The sequence below is a fragment of the Oncorhynchus mykiss genome, chromosome 13 (genome assembly GCF_057628025.1).
Source record: "Oncorhynchus mykiss isolate SJ-2025 chromosome 13, ASM5762802v1, whole genome shotgun sequence".
NCBI classification, from domain to species: Eukaryota; Metazoa; Chordata; class Actinopteri; order Salmoniformes; family Salmonidae; genus Oncorhynchus; species Oncorhynchus mykiss.
In genome coordinates, this window is record NC_143034.1 from 27091527 (window position 1) to 27106038 (window position 14512).

General features: G+C 42.4%; 1 protein-coding gene across 1 annotated transcript; it reads left to right on the forward strand.

Moving 5' to 3' along the window:
* The first annotated feature begins 1055 nt into the window (after window positions 1-1055).
* Window positions 1056-14503, forward strand: cfap52 (cilia and flagella associated protein 52). Its single transcript, XM_036940476.2, has 14 exons — window positions 1056-1268; window positions 1694-1893; window positions 2107-2243; window positions 2477-2605; window positions 2772-2871; window positions 3343-3459; window positions 3565-3665; window positions 4762-4932; window positions 5309-5457; window positions 7749-7894; window positions 8168-8319; window positions 8729-8831; window positions 13712-13823; window positions 14097-14503. Exons 1-14 carry the CDS (start codon window positions 1208-1210, stop codon window positions 14276-14278), a joined length of 1860 nt encoding a protein of 619 aa, XP_036796371.2. The 5' UTR covers window positions 1056-1207; the 3' UTR covers window positions 14279-14503.
* The last annotated feature ends 9 nt before the right edge of the window (window positions 14504-14512 follow it).

Sequence of the window (14512 nt, forward strand, 5' to 3'; positions counted from 1 at the left end):
CCAACCACACAATCACACCAAGAGAGAGAGAGAGTGTATACAGGGGGAGAACAGAAGGTTATGACGACACCGGATGAACACCAGAGGGCGTAGTGGACGCAGATGTGACACCTAGTTCCCTGGCAGTGACCAATCCATAGAAATAGGAATCAGAATGCTAGAATGGGCATGAACCTTCTTATGATGTTAATATAAAGTATCAGACATTTTGGTAAGGGAGTTGGTCAACCATGGGTTGCCAATGCTCTGATAAGAGTGTAAAACAATGAATTTATATATTATCTGCGCTGTATGTTTGTTAACTAACCAGACAGTTTTTAGAGGAGTGATCCCATAAATGTTTCGTAATAACTGCCAATATGCCAACATTCCGTTCAAACAATCAGTTGAGGATAGGACTTAGACAAGTTGTAATTGCAACAAGTACTGATATTGTATCATATAATTACACTTTTGAATGAAATACAAATTTAGACATTTATTATGGTCTATTTACGTTTATGTTATAGGCTATTTATACAGAAAATGTGTATAAAACCTGTCCATATAAACTGTATTTATAATTATATGATAATGGTTTAGGTTGACATTACTTATATTACATCATTTCTGGTATATCATATGCATTACTTTTTGTTTTCCTGCGTAAGTAAAAGCAAGAAATGCATCACCTATGCCTTTACTGTATATTCATTCCAGACTGGTTTGGATTTCTCCCTGACCACAATAGCTTCCATTTTCACTCCATTCTGGAACTTTGAGGGTTTCAAATGTAATAAGATCTCTAGCCATGTCTAGATGGAATACAACTTCTTTCAAATTGACTTCAAAAGTTGTTTTGTTTTTGCATTACAGCTAACCCTTACCATAACCCTTTTCCTAGCCTGCTACGTTAATTCACCTAACCTGCTATGCAAGTTTTCTTAAACCTGCTACGAAAAGTCAATTTTGACAATAGCTGTAACCCCTCTAGACGAAACCGCTCTCTATGGACCAATCACACTCCAAAGACGCACCCAAATGCATAACAAAACTACTACATCACCATAGAAACTGATCCCAAACAAATTGTTAAGTTGCTAGGCAACGTTTGTTTGTCGGGATGGCAAATGAGCGAAAGGTAGCTGAAGCTCGATAGGATTTTACAAGTTTGAAGACTTGCTGTAAACACCTTCAAAGTAAAAAAGAAGTGCAATTGTGTTGAATCATGGCTGGAGATGCGCAAGATATTCCACGGCTTGAGCTGGAGGCTGTAATTGGGTTCAATGGTAATGTAAAATATCCTGCCAGCCTATTTAGCTAGCTAGCTAACATATTCAGCTGAGCTAACCAAGTTATCTGGTAACAAGTAATACTAACGTTAGCTAACGTTCGTTATTTGTTGCCCTGGGTGATATGGTTGTTGTCACTAGGATCAGGGCATGCTATGGTAGCTAGCTACCTGTACCAGCTACTACTGTTGCTTGTCGCTAGTGGGGTTTTCAGCTGGTTTGTCATCTTTTCAATGTGTCTGAAGATAACTAAATAATTTGTCATGCGCTGTTTAGTTTATGGAAAGTATTTAGAAGTTTCCTTCAAAACTCTAATCTATCCATCATGTTTGTTTACCTTGATGAGTCCTTCAGACGAGTTAGGTTCAATCATAATCATATCCTCATCTTTAGTTCTGGTCTAAAGCATTTTTTTTTGACAGGACACGTATTTTCTGGCCTCAGAGTGCACCCAGACAGAGAACACTTCATCTATCCTCTTGGTTGCACTGTTATTTTGAAGAGCCTGAAAGATGGCAAACAGGAGTTCCTCCATGGACACACCAACAACGTCTCCTGTGTCACTGTGTCCAAAAGCGGACGCTACATCGCTTCTGGACAGGTCACCTTCATGGGCTTCAAGGTAAACTAAAGACAGTGAAACGTTCTAGTATTAAGAGAGCAGTCATGTTTCGCCTCTTGATATCAGAGAGAGGCAGACAGACAGACAGACCGAACGGCAGACATACAGAGACACAGTTGGATGGAGGCACGGAGGGAGAGGCTACAGATGAATGTTGAACGTGGGAAACACATGAATGGCAGTAGATCACATAGTTAATCTGTGTTGTTCCAGGCTGATCTGATCATCTGGGATTATGAGAAGAGAGCGATCCACGCCAGACTACAGCTCCACAAAGCGAAGGTGGAGGGACTTGCCTTCTCCCCCAATGACAAGTACCTTGTCTCCCTGGGTGGACAGGATGATGGAAGGTACGAGGTAGTTTAATGTATTGAGCATTTTGTTCCAGTCCTGCTATAACACACCTTATCCTACTAATCAGCTGGTCCTCAGACCTTTGATTAGATGATTAGATTGGTTAGATACAACAGGCTTTGGATGATTGTGTCACTTTAAAAACTACTTTCACATTGGAAGAATTTCAACAGTAATTTGTAGGTTATACTACAGTCTGACTGTAAATGTGAGTGGTTTGTGTTTTCAGCATTGTGGTGTGGAACCTTGAGAGCAAAGAAGCGATCTGTGGGAGCCCGGCCTCTGCCCACAGTGCAGGCCACTGCCTCACCATCGAGTACACCAACCACAGCGACAACATCTTCATCTCCGCCGGCAAGTGAGTGACTTACAGAGACTCTGGGTTGCTGTTAGAAGAGAGCATTACTTTGTCAATCAGAACGGATCTTTATTGGACTTGAACACGACCGAGAATTATTAAATAAATACAGTTTATTATTAATACTTTCGAATTAACACACTTGTAATACGTTGTTTCCCTGTAGTGGCACAATGCGTGTTTGGGAGCTAGACCTTCCAAATAGGAAGATCCGGCCTACGGAATGCCAGACAGGACAGCTGAAGAGGATTGTCAAATGCATTGAGGTGAGCTAAACCATAGAAAGCAGACACGGCTCAAAGTAATAGTGGTACTGACTGAGTACCCACTGGGCACAGATGTCAATTAGTCTATTCCACGGTGGTTCTTAACGGTGGTTCATAATTTAGTTAAAATGATGTGTAAACAACATTAATTCAACCAGTGAGTAAATTGCACAATGGTGCCAAATGCCCCCCAAAATGATTTTGTACGACCCATTCTTAACCACTCGAAGTACGTTTTGAGACCAAGCAAAGATAAACTATTCATCAATACTTGTTATGGTTTATTAATGAGGAAATCTGTAAACACACAAGTTCAGGTTCCTGTTATTTTATTCACATGGCAATTGTTCTCTGAGGTCGATTGATCTCTGAATTAAGATAAAGAATTTCCCTGCATATCAAGCAGCCTCTCAAAGTAGTACAGGTGGAGACGGAAAGCTTATTTCTTAAGGTGACCCCGTTGCATCCCAGATCCCAGACGACGACCTTTTCTTTTACTGCGGAACCACCAGTGGTGACATCCTGAAGGTCAACCTGAAGACTCGCCTCCTCAACAGCTGTGGGCCACGAAAACAGAAATTCAGCAAGGTGGGTTTATTCAGTGTCCTGAGTGACCTCCATGTGTTCATATCTCTGAGATCCTACTGCAGTTGAGATTTGGTACAGCTGTCCTTCTTTGTCTTTTTGGTGCAGGGTGTGAACACACTGAAGGTGCTGAAGTCTGGGGACATCCTGGTGGGCTCTGGGGATGGCATGTTCACTTTGTGCTCGGGACCTAACTTCAAAACCATCAAGTAAGTAAGTGCTGCAGGTTGACAGACAAGATATCAAGTTGTCTATATCAAAATCAAATGAAAGTTTATTGGTTGCACAGATTTGCTGGTGCAGTGAAATGCTTATGTTACTAGCTCCAGCAGTGCAGTAGAATGCCTCTCAAATACAATACTAATACACAAATAATCAAAACAAGAAGTCAAGAAATAACAATCCAGGGGTAAATATATTAGAGTGAGCATGCGTGAGAATTCAAAATATATACTGAACAAAAATATAAACGCAACATGCTACAATTTCAACAATTTTACTGAGTCACAGTTCATATAAGGAAATCAGTCAATTGAAATAAATGAATTAGGCCCTATCTATGGATTTCTCATGACTGGTGGGCACTGACAGATTGTATCGGTCATGTCATATTCCTGAGGTCCGGCGGGATGACCCTTTCTTCCAGTTCAGTGTATATTGGGCAAGCGAACAACATTCACAACTTTTTCATTGTCAATTTAATCCATATTGCTCATATTCTTGATGAAGAATGTTGGCAAGCTCACTTGTTTGAGACCACAAGATGAACCAAATCTGCTGAATAGCGCAGCTAATAACTCTATATATAAATACTGTGATCGAATAAAAAATTCAATAAAAAAATTAGGAGAATAAATTATTTAAAAATAATGTATGTTGATTAGAATTTATACACACTTTCTACCTGGTATTAGTAGTTTCAATTTAGAGCCAAGTATTTTTTTGCGTCCCATTCAAAACCTCCCACGACCCAAATTCGGGCTGCGACCCACCAGTTGAGAACCACTGGTTTATATCATCTATCTAAAACTGTCATATTGCATCCATACTGTAGCTTAGCCTATACATTAGAGTGGTTACATTTCTTCAGCCCGTCAGGGTCATGGCTTCTAGGGAGTTTTTCCTAGCCATCGTGCTTGTACACCTGCATTGCTTGCTGTTTGGGGTTTTAGGCTGGGCTTCTGGACAGCACTTTGAGATATCAGCTGATGTAAGAAGGGCTTTATAACTACATTTGATGGCAAACCAAGAAATACATAATGTACTCAATGCGGCATTCTGCCATTCATCATCTAACCCCCATAGGAAGGTTCAGTTGGAGGGGGGAGTGACGTCCATCGCTGTGAGAGGCGAGGGCCACCAGTTCTTTGCAGGAACGGAGGCGGCTCAGATCTACCGTTTTGGCTACACAGACTTCAAAGAGGAGCTGATCGCCACCAGTCACAACAGTGCAGTCAACGACGTGGCCTTCCCATTGTGAGTGACACCCTTCAAAATACAGGCACCCATTTAGAGACAAGATGACATACTGTACGTGATTCACTCTTTTCCCCCCACAATATTGTTTTACAGCACACATTCTATTATCACTACTACCTGATTGCCTCAAATATATAGCTGTCTTTACGTATCTGCACCTCAAACGTAGTCTATGCTGTCAAGAGAGACTGCCTAAAACAACATTGCTTTCGTCCTCCTTCAATGCTTTGCCGTCATTGCCCATTTACTCCCACTAGAGGGCGATATGAGCATGTTTAAAGCATAAACATGTATTGTAGCCTGTGGCTCCAGTATAAAGTGCAGAATGACTGGTCACAAACTTATTCCAGCGACGTTTCTGATTCTCTCCCAGTGGCTCGTCGGAGCTGTTTGCCACGTGTTCCCAGGATGACATCAGAGTGTGGCACGCCGAGACCTCCAAGGAGCTGCTGCGGATCTCCGTCCCCAACATGACCTGCAACGCCCTGGACTTCATGATCGACGGACACAGCATCATCAGCGGTAGGCAGGAACCATTAGGAGTTCTGTTTGGCAATGAGGTCATTCAAAAAATTAACACACAACTAAGTGCACACACACACACACACACACAGTATACAGTGCATTGCGAAAGTATTCGGCCCCCTTGAACCTTGCGACCTTTTGCCACATTTCAGGCTTCAAACATAAAGATATAAAACTGTATTTTTTTGTGAAGAATCAACAACAAGTGGGACACAATCATGAAGTGGAACGACATTTATTGGATATTTCAAACGTTTTTAACAAATCAAAAACTGAAAAATTGGGCGTGCAAAATTATTCAGCCCCCTTAAGTTAATACTTTGTAGCGCCACCTTTTGCTGCGATTACAGCTGTAAGTCGTTTGGGGTATGTCTCTATCAGTTTTGCACATCGAGAGACTGAACATTTTTCCCATTCCTCCTTGCAAAACAGCTCGAGCTCAGTGAGGTTGGATGGAGAGCATTTGTGAACAGCAGTTTTCAGTTCTTTCCACAAATTCTCGATTGGATTCAGGTCTGGACTTTGACTTGGCCATTCTAACACCTGGATATGTTTATTTTTGAACCATTCCATTGTAGATTTTGCTTTATGTTTTGGATCATTGTCTTGTTGGAAGACAAATCTCCGTCCCAGTCTCAGGTCTTTTGCAGACTCCATCAGGTTTTCTTCCAGAATGGTCCTGTATTTGGCTCCATCCATCTTCCCATCAATTTTAACCATCTTCCCTGTCCCTGCTGAAGAAAAGCAGGCCCAAACCATGATGCTGCCACCACCATGTTTGACAGTGGGGATGGTGTGTTCAGGGTGATGAGCTGTGTTTCTTTTACGCCAAACATAACGTCTTGCATTGTTGCCAAAAAGTTCCATTTTGGTTTCATCTGACCAGAGCACCTTCTTCCACATGTTTGGTGTGTCTCCCAGGTGGCTTGTGGCAAACTTTAAACAACACTTTTTATGGATATCTTTAAGAAATGGCTTTCTTCTTGCCACTCTTCCATAAAGGCCAGATTTGTGCAATATACGACTGATTGTTGTCCTATGGACAGAGTCTCCCACCTCAGCTGTAGATCTCTGCAGTTCATCCAGAGTGATCATGGGCCTCTTGGCTGCATCTCTGATCAGTCTTCTCCTTGTATGAGCTGAAAGTTTAGAGGGACGGCCAGGTCTTGGTAGATTTGCAGTGGTCTGATACTCCTTCCATTTCAATATTATCGCTTGCACAGTGCTCCTTGGGATGTTTAAAGCTTGGGAAATCTTTTTGTATCCAAATCCGGCTTTAAACTTCTTCACAACAGTATCTCGGACCTGCCTGGTGTGTTCCTTGTTCTTCATGATGCTCTGCGCTTTTAACGGACCTCTGAGGCTATCACAGTGCAGGTGCATTCATACGGAGACTTGATTACACACAGGTGGATTGTATTTATCATCATTAGTCATTTAGGTCAACATTGGATCATTCAGAGATCCTCACTGAACTTCTGGAGAGAGTTTGCTGCACTGAAAGTAAAGGGGCTGAATAATTTTGCACGCCCAATTTTTCAGTTTTTGATTTGTTAAAAAAGTTTGAAATATCCAATAAATGTCGTTCCACTTCATGATTGTGTCCCACTTGTTGTTGATTCTTCACAAAAAAATACAGTTTTATATCTTTATGTTTGAAGCCTGAAATGTGGCAATAGGTCGCAAAGTTCAAGGGGGCCGAATACTTTCGCAATGCACTGTATGTGGTCCATGCGGGAATCAAAACCACAACCCTGATATGGCTAGCACTACACTAGGGAGGGATGGTACGTCATCATTGCAGCGTATGGCATTGTCTTAAGTTATAACGATGATGGACTCGCGTCAAATATTATGGAGCACACTAGCCTGTACGATAATGACAGTATTTTTAATGCGAGGGTGTGAATGTACCTGATATTCCTTCTCATTGTTGGAGCCTTGAATGTTTAGTCATGATAATAATAAATGGTTTGATCCTCGACTGTATATTTTCATTCCAGCCATTTACAGTTAAGACACACGTCCAATGTACTACACTAGGGAGGGACTGAGCACACAATCTTCACAGTAGCCTGGATACCAGTCTGTTTGGGCCATCATGCCACTCCTTGTCATGCCAAAGACTGACGAATGGCCACAGTGTTTGGCATGATAGCACAAATAGATCTGCTTCCAGGCTATCATCACAACACATTATGGCACAATCTCAGTGAAGAAATACTTAGGAATGTCATGTATCGACTATTCCCATCTAATATATTTTTCTTGTTCCAATTGTTTTACAGCCTGGAACGATGGGAAGATCCGTGTGTTTGCCCCAGAGACTGGCAGAGCCATGCTGGTCATCCACAATGCCCACAGCATGGGCGTGACTGCCATCGCTGGCACCAGGGACTGCAAGAGGATTGTTAGTGGAGGAGGAGAGGGACAGGTCAGATGAAAAGTCACCCTGGCATGTCACAGGACACCTTTTAGTCTATATTTAAATAGAGAGCATAGATTAAGAACCACCAGTATTAATGAACCACCTCTTGAATGTGACATCTGTACAAATATTTTAAGCTCTTCCTTTCCCCCATCCTTCCCACAAAAAAACTCCCAAAAAACACATACTATTACATACATATTTAATACAATGTTTTAGTGGTGTTCCTCAACAGCATCATTGTATTGAGTCCTAGTGCCAGTCTCTGGCCTGTTACAGGTACGTGTGTGGGAGATTCTGCAGGGCTGTCACCGGCTCATTGAGACCATGAAGGAGCACAAAGCCACCGTCACCAGCATCAAGATCAAGAGCAATGACAAGGAGTGTGTCACCGCCAGCTCGGATGGGGCCTGCATCATCTGGGACTTGGTGTGAGTTCAAATGCACATTCTCATGTATACACACACACAGTACACACACACACGCATGGGATGTATGCATGCTCAAATCCAATCCATAAACACATGTAGATGTGCAAGCACACACACACACACACACACACACACACAGACACTTCTTTACCCCATGCCCTTAATCCTTTATCCTTCTGTCTGATTGCTTTGGCTTCCCACTGTGAGAGGCGTTCAACACACATAATTACTACCACTACCATTAATACCACTCCTCCATTCATGTGTTTCCTGTATTCAACATTCATTTCAAGTCTCATCTCACCCCCCCCCCCCCCCCCCACCCCTCTCTCTCCCTGGTACCCTACCTGCTTCTACTCTCTGTCTTCCCCTCTCCCTTCAACTCCCTCTCTCCTCCTCCCGACTGCAGGCGATTTGTGAGGAATCAGATGGTCCTGGCCAACACTCTGTTCAGAAGTGTGTGTTACCACCCTGAGGAGTACCAGATCATCACCAGTGGCACCGACAGAAAGGTTTGGAATTAGAAAAGACTCACAGCACAGCACACTGTAGCTGTGCAGCGTGTGGTCCCCAGTCGCGGGAAAGTCAGAGAAGGCTGTTCTCCGTATCGAGGCATCCTTGTTAGCCTTCATCTCATCTCCAGATGTTAGATGTTCGAGATGAGCTCTGTTAGAGAGACAAGTATTGGTGTGCTGTAGAAAGGCCATGCCGAGCTTGTTCACATGCCCACGTCAGCTGTGTCGTGTTTCGAAATGTTTCCAACCTTCTTTTTTTTTTACCAGTCATAAGCCACGACGTAGCAGTCACGTGGCCAGGTGTATGTAACACCTCTTTACGTCTTGATTACCTAGAATAAAAACCGAGTTGCATAAGGTGCGAACCGAGGTTCACAGTAGCCCCTCTTCAATATGCACCTTAATATCCACTCATCGCAAGCTCTACAGACTAATAAGGCCCGTATTGTTGGCTCAACACCACGCTGTGAGGTGAGGACAAGCTATACTGATTAGCGAGCACTGTGAATGCGCTGAGACTGAGAAAATGAGGAGAGGGGAAAAAAAAGAGAGAGACTAGAAAGAGAGTGCTCTGGCTCTCGGCGCCTTCCTGCGGATGCGATTCCTGCCTATGCCATCCAAGTGCCCGTGTGCCAGATACACCATCTGCTCGCTCCAGGACACAGGCGCTCTGTCTGGGGTGAGCAAACAGTAACACACACAGATACACACGCACACTTTGAGTGAGACGGGGGGGGGGGGGGGGGGAGACAGAGAGAGAGGGATTGGATGCAGCAGCTCCTTGGCTCAGAGTTCAGTCAGTGGTAGAGGGTCTTTGGGGACAGCTTCACACTCTCCAGTCTGTCGGATGGACGGAGGCAACAGAACGGACTACTGCTGCTGGTGGTTCTGTGGTGGGGTCAGCCAGAAGCCTCTTGTGATGATGACCCAACACTCCTGGGTGTTGGTTCCAGTTTGGTCTGATTGTGATGTAGGGCCATCAGGGTCTTGGGATTGATCCTGTATTCTATTGTGGCATGTCAGTTATCAGACGCATGTTATATAGGCTTCTGTGGCCTTCCCATTGTCCAGCACTGATAGGACAATAAAGACCTTCTGAAGTATTCCGTTTAAAAGAGAAGCGAGCTCTTGATCGTCCTATAACTTCTTGTTTGACGGATGTCCTTGAGATGCCCAATTAAAAGAGGGGGATTATACTTTGTTGGCGAGAGGTACTGTATGTGTAAATGGATTAGCATGGTCAAATACATGGCTGAGCGTCGGGATAAATGGAAGCCCACACAGTAGCTAAGAAGGCTTTATCGGTGTACAGCCCTTCGTAAGTGGGTTACTGTCCTCAGTGATGTATTGCCTCAACATGTAGGTGGAATTACACAACACTCTACACACAACAGAGTGAAAATGTAGACTAATCTTGGCACAGCATGCATTCATGTTTTCAACATACTGGTATTGAAATTACACAACACATACTGTACCATAAGATTTCACAAAAGACTAGACATGTAATCTCGATTCGGCACAGTGGTGTAGCTTTCAATGCATTGTAATGATTGTAGGAACTATAGCTGAAGTTATCCTTGCTAGGCAATTAGTATTTAAAGTTCCAATGCAGACGTTTTTATCTAAGTATCAATCATTTCTGGGTAACAACAAGCACTTTACTGTGAATGTTTTAAATTTAAATGGTCAAAAATAATAAATAATTGCTTCTTAGCAAAGAGCAATTTCTCAAGCAAGAATTTTGCTAGGACTGTTTGGGAGTGGTCTGAGTCAGTGGCATAGTTGGACAAGCCTAATTGGAGGGATATGTAACCTGAGAACTAGCTGTTATTGGCAGAGAGGTTTGAAATTATCTTTGTTATTGGTCTATTAACTTAAACTGCCTGGCCAAAACTCCATCCCAACAAAACAGGCAGAAATGTCAAGCAATCTTTTCAAACAGCTCTTACACTAAAAGGGCATTATTATCATTTTCACAATTTTACAGTATTATTCAGACCTCATGGTGTGTAAATACATATAAAACACAGAAAAATCATGTTTTTGACTGCACTGTGCCTTTAAAGCAAGAGTCATTCCATGTCATTTCAGCAAGCCATGACACCCACCATCTCAGATTGTTCTGAAATTGTTTCTGTCGTTAGAAACAGGTAAGATTAGCATTCCTGAAACATTATTTTGCTGAAATGAAATGTTATATCTGAGAAATTAAGCTATTTTGTCCATTTTAATTGATAGGATTCAGATAATATTCAATAAATATAGTACCCAACATTCAATTTGGACCAAACCTCTTCTTACTAATGAGAAAAATGAGGTATCCCAAAAAATAGTAAAAAGACACCCACGGGCCCCACACACCTCATGTCAATCCCACCCCAACAACCATTATACAGTATCAGTTCTCTGTTTGACAACTAGAATGAAGCTGTGGCTTGGAGTACTGCTTCTACATACTGTAATGTATTCCCTGTGAATCTGGTGATGTTTTTCCCCCTGTTCAGAGAAATGAATCATTGAAGTCACTTGCATTATTTACCATAAAGAAGTGTGAAAGTACCATATTTTGACCACTAGATGCTGCTATAGTTCCTGCTATATCGCCACACTCTTTTGTCTATTTTGCTGGTCTCTTGTGTTTATTAAATAGATTTCCTTTGCCACTTTGGGTAGAAATCCAATAGATTTGGCTCATTATGAAAATAAATTGTGTGGTCATCCTCACAATTCAAGCCAGTCAATTCAGTGTGTCCTTCTCTCAGCAACCTAATGCTTCAACCTAACTCTCCTTGAATAGGAGAGTTAGTTTGCATTGAAGGCTAAAGCAATGCTAGCAGTAGGCACATGCTAGCCTTGGATGTAATTAATTTCTGGTGGATGTTGCCGTGGATGGCAGCCAGGTTCCACAGGAGAAGGGAGGGAACACAGATGGGTGAGGGTGACTCGGCCACTCTCACACAGGTGCTGCTCTCAAATAAGCCCTCCATGACACCAGGAGAGGGGAGAGAGGTTGTGACTAGAGAATCAAACTGGATTTGAACCCATTCCCTATATGACACAACACAAACTATACTGGAGAGAGGGAGCGTTGTGTCTGCTACTGGGCTAACTCTTCTCCCTCTCACTTTTTTGTCTGTGTCCTATCTCACCTCATATGATAGCCAGTGATTTGATTAAGATTCAAGTCATGTGGGGCGGCAGGGTAGCCTAGTGGTTAGAGCATTGGACTAGTAACCGAAAGGTTGCAAGTTCAAATCCCCCAGCTGACAAGGTACAAATCTGTCCCTGAACAAGGCAGTTAACCCACTGATCCTAGGCTGTCATTGTAAATAAGAATTTGTTATTAACTGACTTGCCTAGTTAAATAAAATAAAAAATGTAAGCTAGTTGCTGCTGGTATTGAGGGGTTTTTCTTTCTTTCATTATGCTGACCAAAAATGTTATTTCATAAAGTGAACGCCAAGAACTTTGCATTTTTTCATTTAATTTCAATCATATTGAAAAAAAGATAATCTATGCATAAATTATGGTTGTTGGTCATTATGTTGACCAAATGTTTTCACAATGAATGATGCATGCAAAGAACCTTGAGCCTTTCCATTTGAATTGAATTACACTGAAGAACGGCCCTGACTGTTGTGTATTTCTCAATAATGTCTAAGAAATGTGTTTTCCAGTCAGTAAGCTTTTCCATTGAATGTGAATGATATTGAGGTACAAAAGTGTTTTTTTTTTACCATCCCACAGAAATGTCTCTCTTTAGGCTGCCCCTGTGCTTTAAGTGCCGTTTTTCATTCTTAAAACTATAAATACCTTGTTGTTTTTTTGCCATTTGTTTCTCTTCAATCCCATTATTACAAACTGTATTTGATATGTCTTTGTGAGATTACATTTTCTCAGTCCCGTAATGCATTATGTTTGTGGTCTTACTAAGAGATGAAATCCAGTCCGAGAAGCTATTCTCGTAAATGCTATTCTGAGCTCTCTCCCATGTAACATTACTTGTTTCATTGCATACAACTGGAGGTTTTTTTTTTCTCTGATAGGCCTACGCCTTTCTGATGAATCCTCTGAACTGGTTCATTCAGATATACTAGGCATTTTCTCACTTCTGTATGAGGAGATTGTGTTGGGTATTGTAATATTCACTCTATAGCCGAAACATTGACTCGTTGATGATTCGATTTTCAGTTAATAAAGCAAGTTGTGCATATAAAGAAATAATTTGTTTCCAGGTACAATCAGTTTGGCCAGTTCCAATACTTAAAAACCACAAATGGTTTAGTTCTGTGCTGCCAGCCAGTTAAGCTGCAAGTCTCCTCTTCCTTGACACCTGAAGAAGCACTCACATGCTGCATTTTAATGTCCTCTCATATGCGTCAGATAGTTTGTAGTTGTAATTAGCTTTGTCATAAAAATAACAAGAAAGGACCTCGTGTGTGTGTGTGTGTGGAGATTGTGGCATTACTGTGCGGCTGTAAATAAACTTCAAATAACAATTGAGCCTTTGAGAGGCGCAAGTCTTTGACAGCTGCAAACCCTTGGGACGATTAACTCTCATTTAGAGTCACAAACATGTTGTTTTAACGGTGGCGGGCGCACGGAAACTTGATAGACTCTCTCCGGCCTCATTTACATATAGTGGAATAATGAAGAGATAATTCAGTGAGGCAGAATTACTATACTATGAACGAACAACAGAAGACACACGAGGAGTGGCGTTCATACTTACTATAATCACTGTGATACATGGTCATTTTCGTAATTTCTTGTAATTTTACATAGAATATGTCAAATAAACTAATCTGACAAGTCTTATGTACAAGCTCTCTCATTTATATTCCATATACCTGAATGGCCTTCTTCTTTCCCAGATTGGTTATTGGGAGGTGTATGATGGCTCAGCCATCAGAGAACTGGAGGGCTCCCTGTCAGGAGCCATCAATGGCATGCACATCTCACAGAGCGGAAAGCACTTTGTCACTGGTACAGTACCCTTTACATTGGTTTTGTTGACATTGACATAGGAGTTGGCACAGCTCCAACAGATCTAGGACTAGGCTACTGTTGACTACCATCAATCAACGACAGCCCATGGTCTGTCCATTAAATATCCCTGTATCGACTCTCAATAGCTCGGGACTATCGTGAAGAGCACTTGGTTGAGCGTGACTTCACCCAGCATTCGGTTGGATCAATGCTTGTAGGCTTTGCAGTAGAAATAAACATGGTATATGTGTCTCTGCTGGCCCACTTCAGGTGGAGACGAGAAGCTGGTGAAGGTGTGGGACTATTCGGAGGGCGAGGTGACCCACGTGGGCGTCGGCCACAGCGGCAGCATCACCAGCGTCACAATCTCCTCCGACAACGGGAGCATGGTGAGCACCAGTGCCGACGGGGCCGTGCTCAGGTGGAGGTACCCCCACCCCTCCTCTCCCTAGAGTGCCTCTCGGATGCCAGGAGAACAGAGGTTAAAAAAAAACATGACCCTATGACCTTTGACCCACCTACCCTACAAACTTTTGACCTTGACCCTGACCAGTCCCAATACACACCTGTCCTCACACCAAACAACTCCGAAGAAGTTATGAACACTGCCAGTAATGCCATTATAGAGCAAATGTTTTATTCATTCATGAAAATAAATTGATATAATTTTGATTGTGCGATATTGA

Coding starts and splice junctions, on each gene's coding strand:
- cfap52 (XM_036940476.2), top strand. CDS start 1,208: ATGGCTGGAGATGCGCAAGATATTCCACGGCTTGAGCTGGAGGCTGTA. Junction 2,244..2,476: donor GGTGGACAGGATGATGGAAG/GTACGAGGTAGT, acceptor TTGTGTTTTCAG/CATTGTGGTGTGGAACCTTG. Junction 13,824..14,096: donor CGGAAAGCACTTTGTCACTG/GTACAGTACCCT, acceptor GGCCCACTTCAG/GTGGAGACGAGAAGCTGGTG.